This window comes from Lissotriton helveticus, chromosome 3_2 (genome assembly GCF_964261635.1).
Source record: "Lissotriton helveticus chromosome 3_2, aLisHel1.1, whole genome shotgun sequence".
Lineage (NCBI taxonomy): Eukaryota > Metazoa > Chordata > Amphibia > Caudata > Salamandridae > Lissotriton > Lissotriton helveticus.
This window is the reverse complement of record NC_136062.1, coordinates 406,887,870-406,906,692: the sequence shown is the minus strand read 5'-3', so window position 1 is coordinate 406,906,692 and position 18,823 is coordinate 406,887,870. Positions and strand designations below refer to the sequence as shown.

At 45.3% G+C, this 18,823-nt stretch overlaps 1 protein-coding gene across 4 annotated transcripts in view; it reads left to right on the top strand.

Annotated features, from left to right (window-relative positions):
• Window positions 1-16,810, top strand: part of TRAF6 (TNF receptor associated factor 6) — a 166,958-nt gene extending 150,148 nt beyond the window's left edge. For 3 of the 4 annotated variants that reach the window (XM_078684333.1, XM_078684334.1, XM_078684336.1), the window contains 2 exons: window positions 12,284-12,361; window positions 13,142-16,810. In XM_078684333.1, the coding sequence (XP_078540459.1) occupies window positions 12,284-12,361; window positions 13,142-14,041 (978 nt within the window). In that variant the 3' untranslated portion in view covers window positions 14,042-16,810. The remainder of the gene's footprint in view (window positions 1-12,283; window positions 12,362-13,141) is intronic. The other variant, XM_078684335.1, reaches the window with a different exon arrangement.
• The last annotated feature ends 2,013 nt before the right edge of the window (window positions 16,811-18,823 follow it).

Genomic DNA, 18,823 nt, shown 5'->3' with positions numbered 1-18,823 from the left:
CCCTTTCGTTCAGACAAATGGCAGTGGCGGTAGCACTGCGAAGACTAGGATGTCTTAAAGCAACTTCGTTTAGACCAGAAGTCCAAGCGAAAATAATTGACATGCCGTTCGAGGGAGAAAATCTGTTCGGAAAGCACAACGATGAGGCCCTTCAAGGCATCAAGGCTGACAATGATACGTCGCGAGCATTGGCCTTTTTTTTTTTTCTTTTTCAGAGTTTTATATAGCGCGAACTAGACCCGAACCGAATCAGGTATCAGAGCGCTTTACATATTTTTCCACTTACGTTACATTTTTACGTTTTTCCAGTTACTTTCATTTTAGGCACGGGGAGATTAAGTGATTTGCCCAGAATCACAGGAGGTTTTGGCGTCGTTACCGAGACTCGAACCCAGATCCCCAGGTCCGAGGTCGAGCGCCCTAGCCGTTAGGCCAACTCCTCTCCTACAACAGGGCAGATTACAGTCCTTTCGTAGGAGACGGTCTAGAGGATAGTATAATCAAAGGCCCGCATATCAATCTGGCAGATATCAGCCTTACAATCAGCAGGGATATCGCCAGTTTTCAAGTGGTCAGCAGTTTCGATCCTCAAGTACCTCGTATCATCAGCAGGCAAGAGGAAACTCTTCGGCAAGAGGCAAATCTCAACAGCCTAGTAGAAGGCAGTGACTTTAACAAAGCACCCGCCACTTGTTCAAGCTCCAAAAAACATTATCTGGCTCTATTTTATCAGGAAAGTAAGTCAATTACAATAGACAGATGGGTACTGGACATAATTCATCAGGGCCATACCCTAGAATTTATACAGAAGCCTCCAAATCAACCTCCGATTCTCAGAAAGCAACGGCACCTGTCCGCACTCAAAGTGGAAATTTGATCTCTCTTGCAAATGGAGGCAATAGAGAAAGTGCCACATCTTTAACAAGGGAAAGGCTTTTATTTCATTTTTTGTTTCTAATAAAGATAAAACTTACGGGGAAATGGAGATAGGTAATGGACCTGAGAAGTTTGAACACATTCATCAAAAAGATATCTTTTCGCATGTTATACCTGCAAGAAATACTACTTCTTCTTTACAAAGAGGACTACATGGCATCCCTGGACCTCTTAGATGCTTATTTTCACATCCCGATCCATATAAACCACAGAAAGTATCTACGCTTCATGGTGGCAGAGCGCCACTACCAATTCAAAATCTTACCATTCGGTCTGAAGTCGCCCCGAGGGTTTTTACGAAGTGTATGGCGCCAGTGGCAGCTCACTTACGGCTTCAAGGTCACCAAATCTTCCCATATCTAGACGATTAACTCATAAAAGGTGCTTCGTGTCAGGAAACCCAGCTCTCTCTACAATGTTGCATGGATATCTTCAGTCATCTGGGTCTGAGAGTCAATCTAGAAAAGTCATGTCTCCTCCCATCTCAAACTCTTCAATGTCTGGGAGCCATGCTCCACACGAAAGAAGCAAAAGCTTATCCTTCAGAGGACCGTGTTCAGAAAATAATAACTCTAGCTTCTCATCTACAAACAAGAAAGTTCACTTGGGTGAGAATCTACAAATCATTATTGGGGATGATGTCTTCTTGTATCCCCTTACTTCCCAATTGCAGACTGCACATGAGGCCTCTTCAAGAGCTTCTGGACAAACAATGGATTCAATCTCAAGGATCCTTCGTAAATCGGGTGACTATCTCTTCTCAGGTAAAAAAGGCCCTGTCATGGTGGACAATCAGACAACACTTAACTAGAGGTCTGCTCTTCGAACCTCAGCGTCACAGTTGTGTAATGATGACAGAAGCATCGCTGCAAGCTTGGGGGCACATCTCCAAGACCTCTAAATTCAGGGTCATTGATCAGAAAGAGAAATTCATCTTCACATCAACCTGCTGGAGCTAAAGGCAGTGTTCTTGGGATTGCAGGCATTTCTACCCAGAATCAGAGGTTCCACAGTACTTGTCAGGACAGACAGTACAACTAACATGTTTTACCTATTGAAACAAGGGGGTACAAGGTCAAAACTACCCTCAAAACAAGCGCAAGAGATTTGTAGGTGGTTACTACTCCACAACATCTCGCTGCAAGTTCAGCACGTTCCAGGGATGGACAACTTAAGAGCAGATACCCTCAGCAGATCAACAACAGTTTTTCACGAGTGCAAATTAGATCAAGGTCAACTTCTCCAAGTCTTTCACCTATGGGGAACCCCATCGCTGGATCTGTTCGCGGACATTCGCAACTCAAAATGCAAACACTTCGCAAGCAGTTTCATCAGAAAGGATCATGGGGCAATGCACTTCAAATGTGCTGGACAGGGATGTTCGCGTATGCATTCCCTCCATTCCCTCTAATACCAACAGTGATTCGGAAAATGAAATCAGAACCGTGCCACTTACTCCTCGTAGCTCCAGCATGGCAGAGACAAGCTTGGTTCTCCGATCTCCTCAAGCTGTCAGTGACACCCAGGATTCAGTTCCCATTCTCGCAGAACCTGATCTCCATGAACGAAGGCCAAATTCTCCATCCAAATTTAAAATCGCTCAATTTGTTGGCATGGAACCTCACGAGCGTGAGTTCCAATCTTTAAATATTTCTCTGGAATGCAGAGGTATTCTCTCAAAGTCACTGGCAATTTCTACAAACAAGACCTATACTGCTAAATGGAAGAGGTTTTGTCAATGGTGCGCTACTCAAAATCTTCATCCCTTTAATATCTCTTCAGAACAAATTCTGCCATATCTTTTGCATTTGGCTAAAGCAAATCTTTCACAAGCTTCTATAAAACTACATTTGGCAGCTATCTCAAGATATAGAAGGGATCCTAACCATCCATCTCTCTGGTCTCAAAGAGTGATAAAAGAATTTCTCAAGGGACTTTTCAGGGTATTTTCCCCGGTTCACCGTCCAACAGTCTCTTGGCAGCTTAATACGGTTCTTTTACAGCTCATGAAGTCTCCGTTTGAACCGATACATAAAACAGATTTACAGTTTCTTTCATGGAAAACAGCCTTACTATTAGCTCTCTTCAGCAAGGAGAGTCAGTGAAATTCAGGCCTTCTCCATTTCAGAACCCTTTCTCCAATTTCGACCAGACCAGGTTATCTTGAGGACAAATCCGAAGTTCATTCCTAAGGTTCCCTCCGTATTTCATCTCAACGAGCCTGTGGTGTTACCTACATTTTTTAGGCATCCTTCGTCGTCTGCGGAAAGATCTCTACATTCCCTGGACGTCAAAAGGTGTTTAAAGTTCTACATTCATTCAGGAAAACAAACCAACTTTTTGTAGCGTTTTCTGGACCAAGAAATGGTTTGGCACTGTCCAGATCTAGTATTTCTAGAAGGATTTCTTCGGCTATCTCCTTGTGCCATGACAAATCGGGTAAACCTCTACAATCCAGAGTACATGCGCATTCCACCAGAAAGATGGCAAATTCTACGGCCCTATTTGCAGGAGTGTTTCTGCCGGACATTTGCAGGGCTGCAACGTGGAAAAATGTGCACACTTTTACTAGACACTATTGTCTAGACACAGCATGGCGAAATGATGCAGCAGTGGGACAAGCAGTTCTACGCCATTTATTTCAGTAAGGTATTTGTCAAAATTATATATTCAATTATATATATATATATATATTAGCATATATTTTAATGTTTATGTTCTTGCATTATTTGCATACTGTCTAGTTATAGGCATGTTTTGTGCCGAATCTTAGCAATTATTTTATTCTTATGGTTGTTAATGTACAAAAAATAGGGGCAGAGCCCACAGAGGCTGTGAGGTTCTATCCTGAGCAACGCACCTTTTCACAAGTACTGTTCACTATTCTGATACAAGCATGTGAATCTATGAAAGATTCAATACTGGAGAAAAAACTAGTTACTTACCTGTACACTAATGGTTCTCCAGTATTATCTTTCATAGTTTCACATGCGGCCCGCCCACCTCCCCGTTACTCAGGTAGACCTCTTATCTCTAGATATTTCCTTGGCTCTCACTTGGCGCTGGAAATCTGAGGTATGATGGCTCTGCTGGGGAGTGTGATGTGAGGGCTGGCAGCTGATTGGCTGAGTTTTGGACCAAATAATGATGAGGTTTGGCTACCAAATATTATGGTCCCTTATGGGACTTTCTATGCAGTTTTTACTCTGATACTGCGTGAGACTCCCACCATGACGACGGGGAAGATACAAGCATGTGAATCTATGAAAGATAATACTGGAGAACCATAGTGTACAGGTAAGTAACTAGTTTTTTCCTTACCTTAAAATATCCCCAGGCGTCAGACTGGATCAGGAAAGTTTTGCTTAGCAGTATCCCTGCGCCTCAGTAGGTGGCGTCCTGCGGCTCCGCGTCCGTCACTGGTGTCATAAGCGCCGAGATGACGTCACGGAGGCTACTTAGGCGCCACCCATGCGCGCTGACGTCAGTTCTTTCTTTTTCCGCGCCAGCAAGCGCAGATCTGGATAGAGCACGTACCTAAGTCACTTTTTGACTGCTTTTTGAGGCTTTTTGTCTCCCCCTTGTTTCTCCTGGTGCACGTAGAGATGCCTGGATTTAAGTCCTGTGGGGCCTGCCGCCGTAATATGTCTGTGGCGGACCCCACGATGTTTGCCTCTACTACCTGGAGACTGATCACGATTCTCGGGCCTGCCGGGACTGTCGAGCCATGGCCCGAAGGCCTTCAGGGAGCGGTGCCGGAAATTGCTGTAGATCCAGCATTCGTCACACCGCCGCTCCGGGTCTAGGGGCCGTTTCCAGGACCGCTCGCGGGACCGTAGTCTTCGCTCCTCGGGCTCCAAGTTTACACCCTCGGATTTCGGTAAGCGTCGTCATAAAAAGAAGTCGAAGAAGCGTGTTCGCTCTCCGTTGCCCCCCCGTTGCTCCTCGGATGCGAGGGGGACAGGGGCCTGGAAGTCCTGCGGCCTACCCACTCTACCCGGGTCCATCGGAGACTCCTGAACAGGTGCAAGAGTTTCTTGCTGCCATGGACCGCCTGTTTAGGCCTCGGCTCCCGCCGGCGCGCCTTGGGCCCCACGGTCCCGTGTACAGATCCTGTTTGCCCTTCGGCGCCGCTGGCGGACCCAGCTTTGGCGCCACAGGATCCTACGCCATTGGCTCTGGCCCCGGCGCCACGATGTCCAGCGTTGCTGACTCTGGCCCAAGCACCGCCCTCTGCTCCGCCTCTGCCGCCGCAGTGCCTTTCACGGCGCCATTTCCAACGCTGTTTGTCCCTTCTCCGGCTCTACCGCTGTGGCCGGCTCCTCCTGCACCAGAGGCGGAGGAGGACTGGGAGGGGTCCGAGGACCTTCTTGCCCGGCAGTGTGACTCCGAGCAGGATTGGGTGGACGACCTGGAGGACGCAGGCTACCTCGATGTCTCTTCTGACCTGGGGTTTGCCTCTCCCCCGCCTACGATGGAGGAAGGTGCTTCCTACACGATGGTGCTCCGTAGGGCTGCTGAGGCCCTCAACCTCCCCACAGTGGCCCTCAAAACTAACCTCCTCACTGAGGTGCTCCAGACGGAGTCAACTTCGTCTGAGCTGTTGCTACCCTTCAATGAGGCCCTCCCCGAAGTCCTCTTGGGCACTTGGTTGTAGATAATAATGTCACCAGACGTCACCGCCCGGAGCCTGGCGACCCCGCCTTTCTGACCACTCATCCCACTTCTGAGAGTCTGTTCATCCAGGCCTCGACGTCACAGAGTGCCTGTCCCACGGCTCTGCCGGATAAGGACTCTAAGAAACTGGAACAGTTTGGTAAGCGGTTGTTCTCTTCGGCCAGCTTGGGGTGAACACCGTCTGCTTATAAGACCGCTACTCACATGCTGTGTGGGATACCGTTGCTCAAGTGTTGCCTCAGTTTCCTGAGGAGGTCCAGGCTGTCCTTTCTCAGGCGATTGCTGAAGGTAAGGATGCGGCTAAGTTTGCCATTCGGTGTGGTTTGGACACCGCTGAATCGTTGGGCAGGGCGATTTCTATTAATGTGGCGCTGCGATGCCACGCCTGGTTGCGTTCTACTGGGTTCTCTCCCGGTGTCCAGAGTTGGCTCATGGATATGCCCTTTGTCGGCACTCCCCTGTTTGGCGATAAGGCCAACAGTGCTCTGGAGCGTTTTAAGGACTCACAGGCCACTGACAAGTCCTTAGGTCTTTCTACAAAGAACCCGGCCACTCCTAGCTTTCATTCCTTTCGTGGCCAATGCAGAGGCACCCAGTCACGCTCCTTCAACAAGCATGTGCAGAACCAGCCTCCGTGGCTTCTGCAGGGGTGGGTCGGGGAATCAGCATGGGGGTCAGTCAGCCTCCGCCCCCGCTGCTTCTACCTCCAAACCTTCCTAATCCGTGCTTTATGGAACACCCCACGCCGGTGGGTGGCAGGATCCGCCACCACCTCCCCCACTGGCGTACTATTACATTTGACAAGTGGGTGCTGCAGATCATCCGGTGATGATACTCCCTCCCCTTTCAGTCCTCCCCTCCGGCCATGCCACCCTGGTGCCACCGCATGGCGGGGAATCATTTGGCTCTTCTCCAACAGGAAGTCATGGTCGCTATCTCCTGAAGCGGAAAGCCGGGAGAAATAGGTGTGGTCACAATATTTCTTTTAAAAATTGTCATTACTTGCTTTTAAATTTGCCCAACCTACCTGTCCTTCTTTCACTACGTTCCCTACAGCCGACTAGGTGCTGTTTTGGGGAGTAAAACCGCCGCCATATTGGGGGTAAGACCGGGTTGCCGGCATAGTTGCTGAGACCTCCCTCGCATACTTGCACTGACTATAAAACGCGCTCATAACCACGCGCGCTGTTAGAAACTGGTCGCTATCTCCTGAGGCGGAAAGCCGGGAGAAATAGGTGTGGTCACAATATTTCTTTTAAAAATTGTCATTACTTGCTTTTAAATTTGCACAACCTACCTGTCCTTCCTTCACTACGTCCCCTACACCCGACTAGGTGCTGTTTGGGGGAGTGAAACCGCCGCCATATTGGGGGTAAGACCGGGTTGCCGGCATAGTTGCTGGGACCTCCCTTGCATATTTGCACTGACTATAAAACGCGCTCATAACCACGCGCGCTGTTAGAAGCTGGTCACTATCTCCTGAGGGGGAAAGCCGGGAGAAATAGGTGCGGTCACAATATTCCTTTTAAAAATTGTCATTACTTGCTTTTAAATTTACACAACCTACCTGTCCTTCCTTCACTACGTCCCCTACAGCCACCATATTGGGGGTAAGACCGGGTTGCCGGCATAGTTGCTGGGACTCTCCCTCCTCTCAGCATATAATGAGCATTCCCCGCCGTACGCGCAGCGGGCGCGCCGAAGGCGCGCCCAAGGCAAGCCCGTCTGCGCCCATCCGCGGCTGGCCGGGGCCAGGGGCCACAACCCCTACATCTGTTCCTGGACATCTCAGGTATTATAGTTCTAACTCACTCCTCAAGCTAAGACCTTATGTACAACCCTCGTGCCACCACTCTTGTCACCCGCTAGACCGCTAGACCTGCCTATCTCCTGTCCCCAATGCAATGTTAAGATCAAATCCACGTTTAATAAGGAAGAACAGCAGGAACTCAAAATGTATCTTCTTAACTGTAGATTTTTACCGAAACACCGCACAGTAATTGCACTACTGCTGGACGAACTTACACCAGATGCAATTTTCTTCACTGAAACCTGGTTAAAGCCATTCTCGAAACCCGACCTTGTGCAGGGCTATCAGATTGTAAGGAACGACCGTCCTCATGGGAAAGGAGGCGGTTTGGCAGTGATCTATAAAAATCACTACTCTTGCCGCTGCACCTCTGACCCTATTTTAGACTGTGAAAGTATGTCCTTCACTTTAGAGTTCTCTCCCAATGCCAGCTTCTCAGGGGCACTCATATACCCCCCCCGGGACCTTTAAAACAGTTTCACACGTCTTTGCCCTCTGTAGTTGCCGATCTAGCAACCACCCCATCCAACTTTACGCTGCTGGGTGATTTTAATATTCATTTTGATAATACCGCCGATGGCACCGCCCTAGAACTGATAGCTGGCCTCTCTGCACTACAACTGGACCAACTCGTCCTTTCCCCCACCCACACCAAGGGCCATCTTCTGGACACTGTGTTCAGCAATTGCGTCAACTTTAAGGTGGGCTCTCCTATCTATCTCTCTTGGACTGATCATTTATTGATCCCTCTTAATTGGGAGATCCAAAAACTCCCCTCCTCAACCCCGGTATTACGAAAAACACGGAATTGGTCCAAGCTTACGCTAGAACAATGGACCAAGGATTTAGAACTGTTCAGACCATCCATTAATCAGGAGCCCATATTCGCCAATGAGAATTTCAATGACTGGATTCTGAACTCCCTCAATGCTACACTCCCTTCTCGTAAAATCATCGTAAAACGATCCAGGAACACTGCCCCCTGGTACTCAGCAGAGCTAAGGGAAAAGAAACGATAGTGTAAACAACTGGAGAGAAAATGGCGGCTGGAGTTTGCCACATCAGACAAACTAGGTACAGAGAGGCTCATAAGACTCTACAAACAGGAGATAAAGACGGCGCAATCTGCATATTACACCAGTAAAATCTCCGCGGCAAGCTCCAAACCCAAAGAAATATACCAAATTGTGAAAAGCCTCACTAAGCTTCCCCAAATCTCCCCAGCCAATTATAATGTACAAGCCCGCTGCAACGAACTGGCAGAGTTTTTCTCCCAAAAAAATCTACCTAATATACTCATCATTTCCTGATCTGGATTTGAACATCCACATTGAAGCTCCTTTTCCTTTCTCTCAGGACACTAGGTGTCATCTATCACCTATCCTGGATCAGTTTCCCCTGTTAAATCCAGAATCACTTGCCCCCTTTATGTTGCAAGTAAAATCAGGCTCTCCCTGTTATCCTCCCCCCCCCCCTCCGCACTTTGGTCGATGCCACCCACACTATTCTTTGTGCCATGCTCGATGTACTTAATGCATCCATCTCCTCAGGCATTGTACCGCCTAAATGGAAACAAGCACTTTTGAAAAAGCCTAATTTGGACGCCACCAATCTTAGCAACTACTGTCCTATTTCTCTGCTCCCCTGGATGAGCAAAATCCTGGAGAAATACATCAATGGGCATCTAACACTATTTCTCGAGAGCAACCACCTACTTGATGTTACCCAGACGGGTTTCCGCCCCAAGCACGGGACAGAAACTGCCCTGCTTGCTGTGATGGAGGAAACCAGAGAGGTCCTAGATCGAGGGGGATCGGTGGCAGTCATCCTCTTCGATCTAAGCGCTGCATTTGACACGGTACATCACAAAATTCTATTGCAGCGACTTTTCAGCCTGGGTGTATCAGGCAGGGCGTTAACCTGGCTCAAATCTTTCTTGAGCGATAGATCTCTTCAAGTTTTTGAAGGAGATACAATCTCCTTTTGCAAACCTCTAGGATGTGGAGTTCCACAGGGCTCATCTTTAAGCCCTACGTTATTTAACGTTTATATGAGACCACTGGCTGAGATCGTCTGCTCTTTTGGTATTAAGATCATTACCTATGTGGACGATACTCAGTTGGTGGTCTCTCTCGCTCAGGGAGACGACACACTAGCAAAGACTGATCTAGCAGGCTGTTTAGAGGAAGTGAAGAATTGGATGACCTTGTCATGTCTCAAGCTCAACGGAGAAAAAACTGAGCTGATGCTCCTCGGCCGCTCTGCACCAGGTACAATTGACTCTATATGGCCCCCTTGTCTGGGTCTGCCACCAGCCCCTAAAGACACCATAAAAAGTCTTGGGGTATGGTTGGATAAGTCCCTGACATTTGAAAGCCAGGCTTTGTCTGCCACCTGCTTCGGCCTTCTTAGACTCCTTAAGAACATCTTGCCCCTCCTGCCTTTTGAAGCCAAACAAACTGTGATTCAAGGCTTGATTCAATCTTGCCTCGATTTTGGCAATGCTTTGTACCTGGGAGCCCCTGCCTACACCCTTCAGAAACTCCAGTTAATTCAAAATTGTACTGCGCGCACACTGCTCCAGCTTCCCCGTAGGCTCTCAGCCAAGCCTGGACTGAGGAGCCTCCACTGTCTTCCTGTCAGAGAGAGAGAATTAACTTCAAATCCTTGTGCGTTGCGCAATGGGCCTTTTGGAAAACAGGCCCAGTATCAATCATTCCCTAATTATTCCATATCACCCGAGAAAACAGTTGCGTTCTTCCCATTCCTTCTTTGCCTCAGTCCCCAAAATAAGGAAATCAAGAGTAGGAGGCCGGTCATTTTCCCATAATGTGGCCAAGATGTGGAACTCACTCCCTCTCCATCTGAGGTCCAACCACAATTTTCCTTCCTTCCGCAAACAATTAAAAACTTTTTTGTTCAACAAATAGAACCTAATTTCCTTCGACTCATGAGCCTCTTCAGCTAGCACCTTTTTCTTTCTCAGCGCTTGGACGCCTCAGGGCAGCAATTCGCGCTTTACAAAATGCATTTTCATTTCATTTCATTTCATTTCTTGGCCAAGGGGGCCATCAATTGTGTTCCTTGGCAGGAAGTAGGGAGTGGTTGTTATTCCCACTACTTTCTGGTCCCCAAGAAGGACAAGTGGACCCTGTGGCCCATCTTGGACCTCAGGGACGTGAATCGATTGCTCCGGAAGGAGAAATTCAAAATGCGGTCTCTGGCTCAGGTCCTGGCTGCCCTCGTTCCTGGAGACTGGATGGTAGCGTTGGACTTGCAGGGTGCTTATTTTCACATCCCCGTCCAGCCGGCCCACCGGCGTTACCTGCGGTTCATGGTGGGCCAGGAGCATTTTCAGTTTGCTGTGCTCCCCTACGGCCTTAACAGTGCCCCTCGGGTGGTCACAAAGGTGATGGCGGTGGTTGCAGCTCACCTGCGCAGGTCAGAGGTGTCGGTCTTCCCCTACCTCAACGACTGGTAGTTGAAGGCGGCCTCGCCCCAGGCAGTCGTCAACCACCTTCAGACTACGGCCAACCTCCTGCAGTTGCTGGGGTTCTCCATCAACGTGCCGAAGTCACACCTGAGTCCCTCTCAGAAGCTCCCCTTCATTGGAGTGGTTCTGGATTTGACGCTGTTTCGGGTTTATCCTCCTGAGCATCGAGTCTGCTCAATCCAAAACAGCAGTTTAGTCGCAGAGTGTTTGAAAAATCTGCTACTGGGTATCACAAATTATCGGAAATCTGAATAAAATATTATTTGTCAAATAATGAAATGAACTTTTGATTTTGAAGAAATAATAGATGGCATTCCAGTATATGTAAACAAGTATAGCTTAAGGCAATTGGCTAAGTAGAAATCTTTATTCACAGTTTAGGCTTATTTTGCTCCTAGAATATCTTGAGTTATTATAATACTGTGAAAAACGTATCTGGTTTGACTGTCTGTTTGTTAAATTGGCTCAGTCAGTTGTTGCTGTTTCATCGTGGCGCTTTCCAGAATCACTATTATTTAAATTCTTGCATGATGTAATCTGTTTGTGAGTATGAACAATGTTTTCCACACAATGTAGCTCACTTCATACTTTTATATCCCACTGCAGAATGTAAACGGTGTCTTAAACTTGTGATAAAAAACAGGCATTTGAGTATTTCTTAATTTTAGAATCAAAGTTGTATGAGCTGTGGCCCTATCTTTAATGCTAATAGTAATTGAATTATTTTATCCTTGAATTGTAAAGTAATTAACCTGCTAAATGCAATTGTTTTTATATAAACTGTTACATGCAGTTGTTTTTATATCTGTGTTTTAAGCGTATTCCATTTCAAATCACTATTACATTTAATGGACAAGAAATCTAATCCACATATTATATTAATAACACAGCCCCCCTCCCCAGGGTACATGAAGCCACCCTTCCAAGTCTGTGGTTATGTTACGAGGGGCGGGCAACATGGCATGGCTTCCTACAAGTTGCCAAAAACACACCACTAAAGTCCCGACTCTTGTGTGGGTTTCATCCAATGAAACAGGTCATGATTGGACACGTTTAGCTAGGTTTGCTGCCTTCAAAGTGCCAGTCATGAATGTTCCCCATTTAATGATCCTTCCATTTGGTAGGCATTCAAACTCTTGTAAATATTAGGAGAGTGGGTCCTTGTATAAGGCTGAGTACAGAAACAGGAGGTGTGCACACTTTCTTAGTAGTGTATGTACAGGTAGTTGAGTTTGACGTAACTCAAATATTTACTCGTTCTGATCCATAGTTCTGCATGTTAATGCTCTGCTATTTAGTTTGTTCTTAAGCATGTTGTATGTCTATGGATGATAAAAAATGTGCACTATTTGAATTTCTCATTTCAGATGCCAGGCCATTATGCTACAGAGTGTCCTCTCGCTCCTATTGACTGCTTATTCAGTGTATTTGGATGCGCTGAAAAGGTACAGAAATACATTTTGTAAATGTTGTCAACATTTTAATTAGATTACTCTAAGCTTTGGAATCTTTTATTTCTGTTAAGTGCACAAACTTTGACATTGATCGCTAATGGCTGGATCCTTTCAATGTCCATCCATTCATCTCATCCCATGAAGTGTAAGCAGTTAATCAAGTTTAGTGCCTAGTGGCCGTGCGTCCTTTTCGTAATACAAATTTCCATTGCATCTTTTGTGCTGACATTAAGCAAGCGTGAGCTACAATCTTGGCCTTCAGAAAACGTTTAATGAAGCAGTGAAGAGCACTGCATGATACATTTTTAGGGGCGTGTGGGGACCATCCTTACTATTGCCTTAAATTATGCTCCTAGTAGTGTAGCAATCACTGCTACATATGTGCTTATTCTATCACTGTGAGTATAATATGGGGGCTCCACATTAAAACCAGATACCAAAATCTCTCCTTCTAGAAAGGTCCCTTACATCTTGTAGGGTATATATCACCCTCCCTAAAATCTTGGGTAGATCATATGTCAAGGGATACTACAAAACAAATTGTGTCTAGAGTTCTCCATTTAAGACAGGTTTCCAAGTGATCATGCTATTAACTTTATCTTGTTTATTGTTGGCTTAGGTGCCCTCTTCCCGATTTAGAAGTGTTGGGGATTTACTGGGAATGAGCAAAACATGCTGCCTGGAAAGAAACTAGGGTGCGAATATCTGAGACAGGCCTCTTATCTGTTTCAAATGACTAGTGTTCAGTTTATCTTTTTCTTTCATCCTTAGATGCAGCGGAATCAAGAGGCACGCCATAATCAAGAATTTACAACGCTCCACATGCGAATGATGGCAAAGGCACTGCGTGGTTTAAGCTTATCAAACCTGTCACACTCCACAACACCAGTGTCTCTGCCCTCGGAGCCAGGGCTTTCCGTCATAAGCCCGTTCCATCCCTCTGCCTCGTCCTCACCGAGAGATTGCATGCCAGGCGCGCATAATGTCCGGGAAACCATTCAGCAACTAGAAAGCCGACTTGTGAGGCAGGACCACCAAATCCGAGAGTTGATTGCAAAAATGGAGACACAGAGTACCCAAGTGGCAGACCTCAAACGCACTCTCATCAGCACGAAGAATAGGGTGGAGGACTTAGAGGCACAACAGTGCAATGGCATTTATGTCTGGAGAATTGAGAATTTTGGTATGCATCTGAAAGCCCAAGAGGAAGAGCGGCCAGTGGTCATTCACAGTCCTGGATTCTACACTGGAAAGCCTGGCTACAAACTCTGCTTACGCCTCCATATTCAGTTGCCTAATGTCCAGCGCTGTGCTAACTACATATCTCTCTTTGTGCATGCCATGCAGGGTGAATACGATAGCCATCTTCCTTGGCCATTCCAGGGCACTATACGCTTATCAATTCTTGATCAGTCAGATGGACCCTTAAGGCAGAACTTGGAAGAAGTGATGGACACTAAACCTGAGCTTCTGGCATTCCAGCGACCAACCATGCATCGGAACCCAAAAGGCTTTGGCTACGTGACTTTCATGCACCTGCAAGTGCTGAAACAAAGGGCCTATGTTAAAGATGATGTTCTACTGGTGCGTTGTGAGGTAATGACTCGCTTCGATATGAACAGTCTCCGGAGAGAAGGTTTTCAGCCGCGCAGCACAGATAGCGCTCTGTAGTATGCCGAGATACTGCTAATACATAAAGATATTCCCTTTCCTGCCCCACCTGGCCCTGGGTAATGCGAATATGGACTGTTAATGTGCCTTGAGCAGCTGCTGTAGCTGATTTGGTGTCCATGTATGTGCTAAATCAAATTGCTGATTACTGAAGCTGATTCCTCCTTTTGCCCCTTGACTAAGTCCCTCACCTGGCAGAGGAAGAAATGGATACCATCTCAATGTGATTTTCAGTGTGGCCTGTGGATCAAGAGCTTGGGAACTTTGTTATTCGCCCTTGCAATATTGCAGCGAAATCCTGATGTCATGAAGTTCTCACTCTCTTTGATTGCCCCAAAACATTCGCTGCTTTACATACATGTAGACTCTCGTCAATCATCAAAATGTCATCTTTTGTGATAGCTTGCAGTCGTTGGGTGGTTGGACGGTCTAATAATTAAAAACCCCTAATGAACAATGAGCAGGTACTGCACATGAGGTCACCAAACATATAAAGTATGATTATAACCAGTCAGCAAATGGCTCCGAAGTACTGTGACTTGTGTTTTTTTTAAAACATTCATTACATTTTCAGGACTAGCAAAGTTGTGCTTGATTTAACATTGTTTCTTTTTGGTCCCTTTAGAGATTGTTACTTAATAACCACCTGATCAGATTTGTTTTTTCAAACTGGATACCTTTTCTCGTATGCCAAAAGAAACATGTTGGATAAGAGCCATTGGTGCATCCATTGTATCGGGTTATTGCTCATCTGGGTTGACCCCGGACCGTCCCAGGCAACCATATTTGCATTAGACTTGCTACTACCCCAAAAGGACATTTAGTGGAACGGACGAGGTAAAACATGATCTCATGAGATGCTCCCAGACTAATTACCTGTGGCACAAACTGATTGCACACATGCTCGTATTTTTAAATGGGAGGCTTTTAAAAAATTATTAGGGAAACTTCTTTCCCTATTTACTTACATTGTCGTAGAGGCAATTTTAGGCGGAGGAAATCTGAAGTAAAGTCTCTTTTGCTTTAAAAATTGTGAGTTTCCTACATGAATCAGGTCTGATGGCATGAATGTAGGTGAACCATTTCCAACCATCACTGCTATCCTAACTGTTGCTGTGTGTGGCTTTAGTCTGCTTACATGGCCCTCTTGAGCACGCTCTGCCATAGGGCTCGAGGCACACCTTGCCAAGAAGGCACAACAAAGCTGAAACATGTTTGTGATACTCTTTAGTACTGACAATGCAATCTAATAATGACATCTTGTCAATTCCTAGAAAACTGTGCAATTTGGGAATCCATTTCTGCAACTTTACCGACTTGAGTTACTACTTACTAGCAGTCAGGCAGAGCTGGTTGGCTATGACCTCTATACAGCTTCCAAGTAAAGCCAGTATGTGGCATAGATTAGTAATGACATTTATTAAAGCATGTTTGAATGTGCCCTGATCTAGAATCCCCTTCATAGGCAAACATCAAAAAGCTGCACTGCTACAGCAAACCCTTTCTAACTTACTGGGCCCGTGTGCGACACTCCTAGCGATAATCTCTACCGATAAGCATGTTACCATGTTCCTGTATGCTGCATAGTAGTTCCAGTAATGTTTGAGACCTTTGAACTGTGCAGTCTGGTGTCGCTATTATGGTCCACTATACTTTGTTTAGAGCCCTAACCTGATCTGAAACTAGTCTGTGTTCAGACTCATTTCTTTAGTGTGTCAACTCCTCCATCTCCTGCATAAAGAACACACACCATGAGGTCTGCCTACAGATGTGTGGGGAACTGGACTACTGCTGTCCCTTTTTTATTAGAGAACTAAGCAGACAGTGCATACAATAAATGTTTTGTTGGTGAAGCACCAAATACAACCTTAAGGAGCTCGTTCTTCAAACAGGAAGCTTTAGGATGAGTTACCTGTTTCCTGAATTGGCGATACAGAGAAAATATATGTGTAAAGGACTTTCTTTGTGTTTACCAAACTATCTTAGCTCCGAGAAACTGTCTCGTGGTCATAATCTTCCTAAATTTGTGTTACATTTGACTCAAAAGGACGTCTTCCGGCTGGGTAGGATCAGAAGTCGAATCACTCCAACCAAGCAGAACCCAAAAGTACTGGATGCACTGCCACCACTTTGCACGGTCATTGACTCCAATGGAACCACAAGTGTCTTTTTGTTCTCTCTACAGTCCTATTTTTGAGTGGCTGAGTAAAGTTTGATCCCTTTTCGAGCAGAGATTGTGGTTTCACATGGTGGGATAATAACCTCACTCAGTAAGAACTGGTGTGGTAAAGTCCTGTCCCTCACTAAATTGTAACAGGTCATACTTGTGGAATTCAATGAGTGAAAAACACACAGAACGTACAGGGACATGGATTTTGGAGCACAGCACTTTTTCAGAGCTAAACCCAAGATCGGATAGGCGATAACTGTTGTACGCAATAAATTCCGAACACCTCATTGTTGGATTATGTTGGATGCAATAATTATCTCATTTGGGCACTTCGTAGTGCCTTGCAACATCTAAGACCTTTTGCCAAACATGCACCAATGTGGCATTTTTACTAACAAAACTTTTTATTTATCTAGAATATCATACTTTTCAAAATGAGTATTTTTATAGAATACAATGTTGTCCATAGAATGCACAAACAAATTATTCTTGCAAACACAAGAGAAATGGAGATAACTTGTAGTTGAAGAAAACATGTTCATTGAGAACTGGCTCTTCCAAAGAAATTAGCATTTTAAATAAAAAAACAGTAAATCCGCTATTTTGCAAGTGCCGTTTAAAAATATATATATATATATTTAACCATGTAACTGCATATTGTGCTATGTTTTCTCTGGCTTTCTCTTTGCTCGGTCTCCTGATCCATCGTACACTTGTTTGGTTTATGCTTTAATTCCTGATATTTTAATATCTAGGTTAAAATGTTACAACACCACCTTTTATTTTCATTGTGCTCCTTTACATGGTCTGGAGCTAATAGAAATTAGAATTTTACTGCGGTGCAATGCTGCCTTGAAGATTTTCTGTTTCATGTGAAAGACATTTCTATTAATTGCAATGTAGTGAAGCCTAAATCCAAACAAGAGCTGAAGATCAAAATGCAGGCTGCCCTGTTACCCGGGATCTGGGGACGAGGATCAACGTATAGGGCCTGATTTAGATCTTGGCCGAGGGGAATATTCCTTCATAATCGTAACGTATATCCCGCCCACTGTATTACGATCCCATTATATCCTATAGAGATTATAATTAGGTGGATGGGTTGTCCATCACGTTGTGACCGAGTATAACCATCCTACGCGATCTAAATAAGGTCCATAGTTTGGTAAGATTTGAAACCAGATGCTGAGCCATTGTTAAAAACAATCCGTTGTACTGGATTTGGGAAAGACTTTCTTGGGAAAGACTTTCTAGGAAATGTATGGTTCTACTCTGGAGGATGGATTAGGGGCGGAGTGCCTACATAGTTGATGAAACAATGACAGTGTTCTCGGGAGCACATTGCTGTTCATATGTTTCACTACCATTCTTTAAAAAATAATAATAATAATTCCCAAGAAATTAGCTGCACTCAGTTGCTCATAATTTGCTTTTTTGGGCAAAACCATCTTCCAAAAGGGATCCCTCTCTGTAATACACGGGCTCTTGTGTCTGTCTCCCTCCCAATATATTGATTGAATAAGTGACTCATTAGGAAACCTGTTTTGATTACATTTCTCAGTCTTGGCATATATTTGTTCCCAAAATCATGTCCTACTAATCTTGGTACCCATCGGGCAATAGAGGCTTAGTACACTCCTCCCCTTTGCATCTGAAAGTATAGACGAGATTGGGAGCCTCTGTTGGGCACCAAAAGTAAGCACCACAAAAACTGCAGTTACTCATCTAAAAACGGGTTAGCACCTTCAGCTTCGCAACAAAACAATGTTTCTATGACCCTCTGCCATTGAAACAAATACAGCAATTGTCTCTTTCTCTCAACTTCCCAAGACAGAGTGTCTCACAAACCTATGGTATTGGCATGTATTGTCGAGATTGGGTGTTGTAGAAACATCAAATCTTCCCGGTAAATCACTACATATGTTACCCTTGTACTGCTCAACAGCTGTAAATGGCGATTCTGTCCACAAACAAGAACATCATCTTAAAAATAAAGCTTTTTATAATAGCTGAAAATCTATATGATGCTTTGGAAACTCACCACTACAAAAGGTGGCCGAAAAGACAATAGAACCGAAATACCCCCAGGTGTTATGGGGGTAAAATTTGAAGTTTCTAGGATCAGTGTGGAGACCTACCTGATCTGACAGTATTAGGTAGGGGTTGACACTCTACCCACATATTGACATTTCTGTCCCTCATGTCAACACACATGTGGAAATAAAGCCATAACCTCCTTCCTTCTCTTTCTCCGAATTGTCCAGCTTTGTATTCAAGGGTCCTTGAATCTAAACTTGTATACCTCTAGCACGAATCCTTCCCTGAGAAAGATGTGATTTCCTTAGGCCTTAAGAAAAACAAATTCCTCTGAAAAATATTCTGTGCACCTTGCAGATTTCCCTTGGAGGAACTGGATCTTCTGCATTAGGACCCAGTTTTAATCCCAGTAGTGCTTTTGTTACCTCTACTACAAAGGGTTACAACTCTAGCTAGTGCCCACACCTTCTTAACTGTTCATCTGCTATTATAGGATGGTTCATTTTCACCATGTTTTTCATTGATATGGGGGTCCTAAACTTGTTTTCAAAGCCTCACTTCGGGATGTTGCGAAA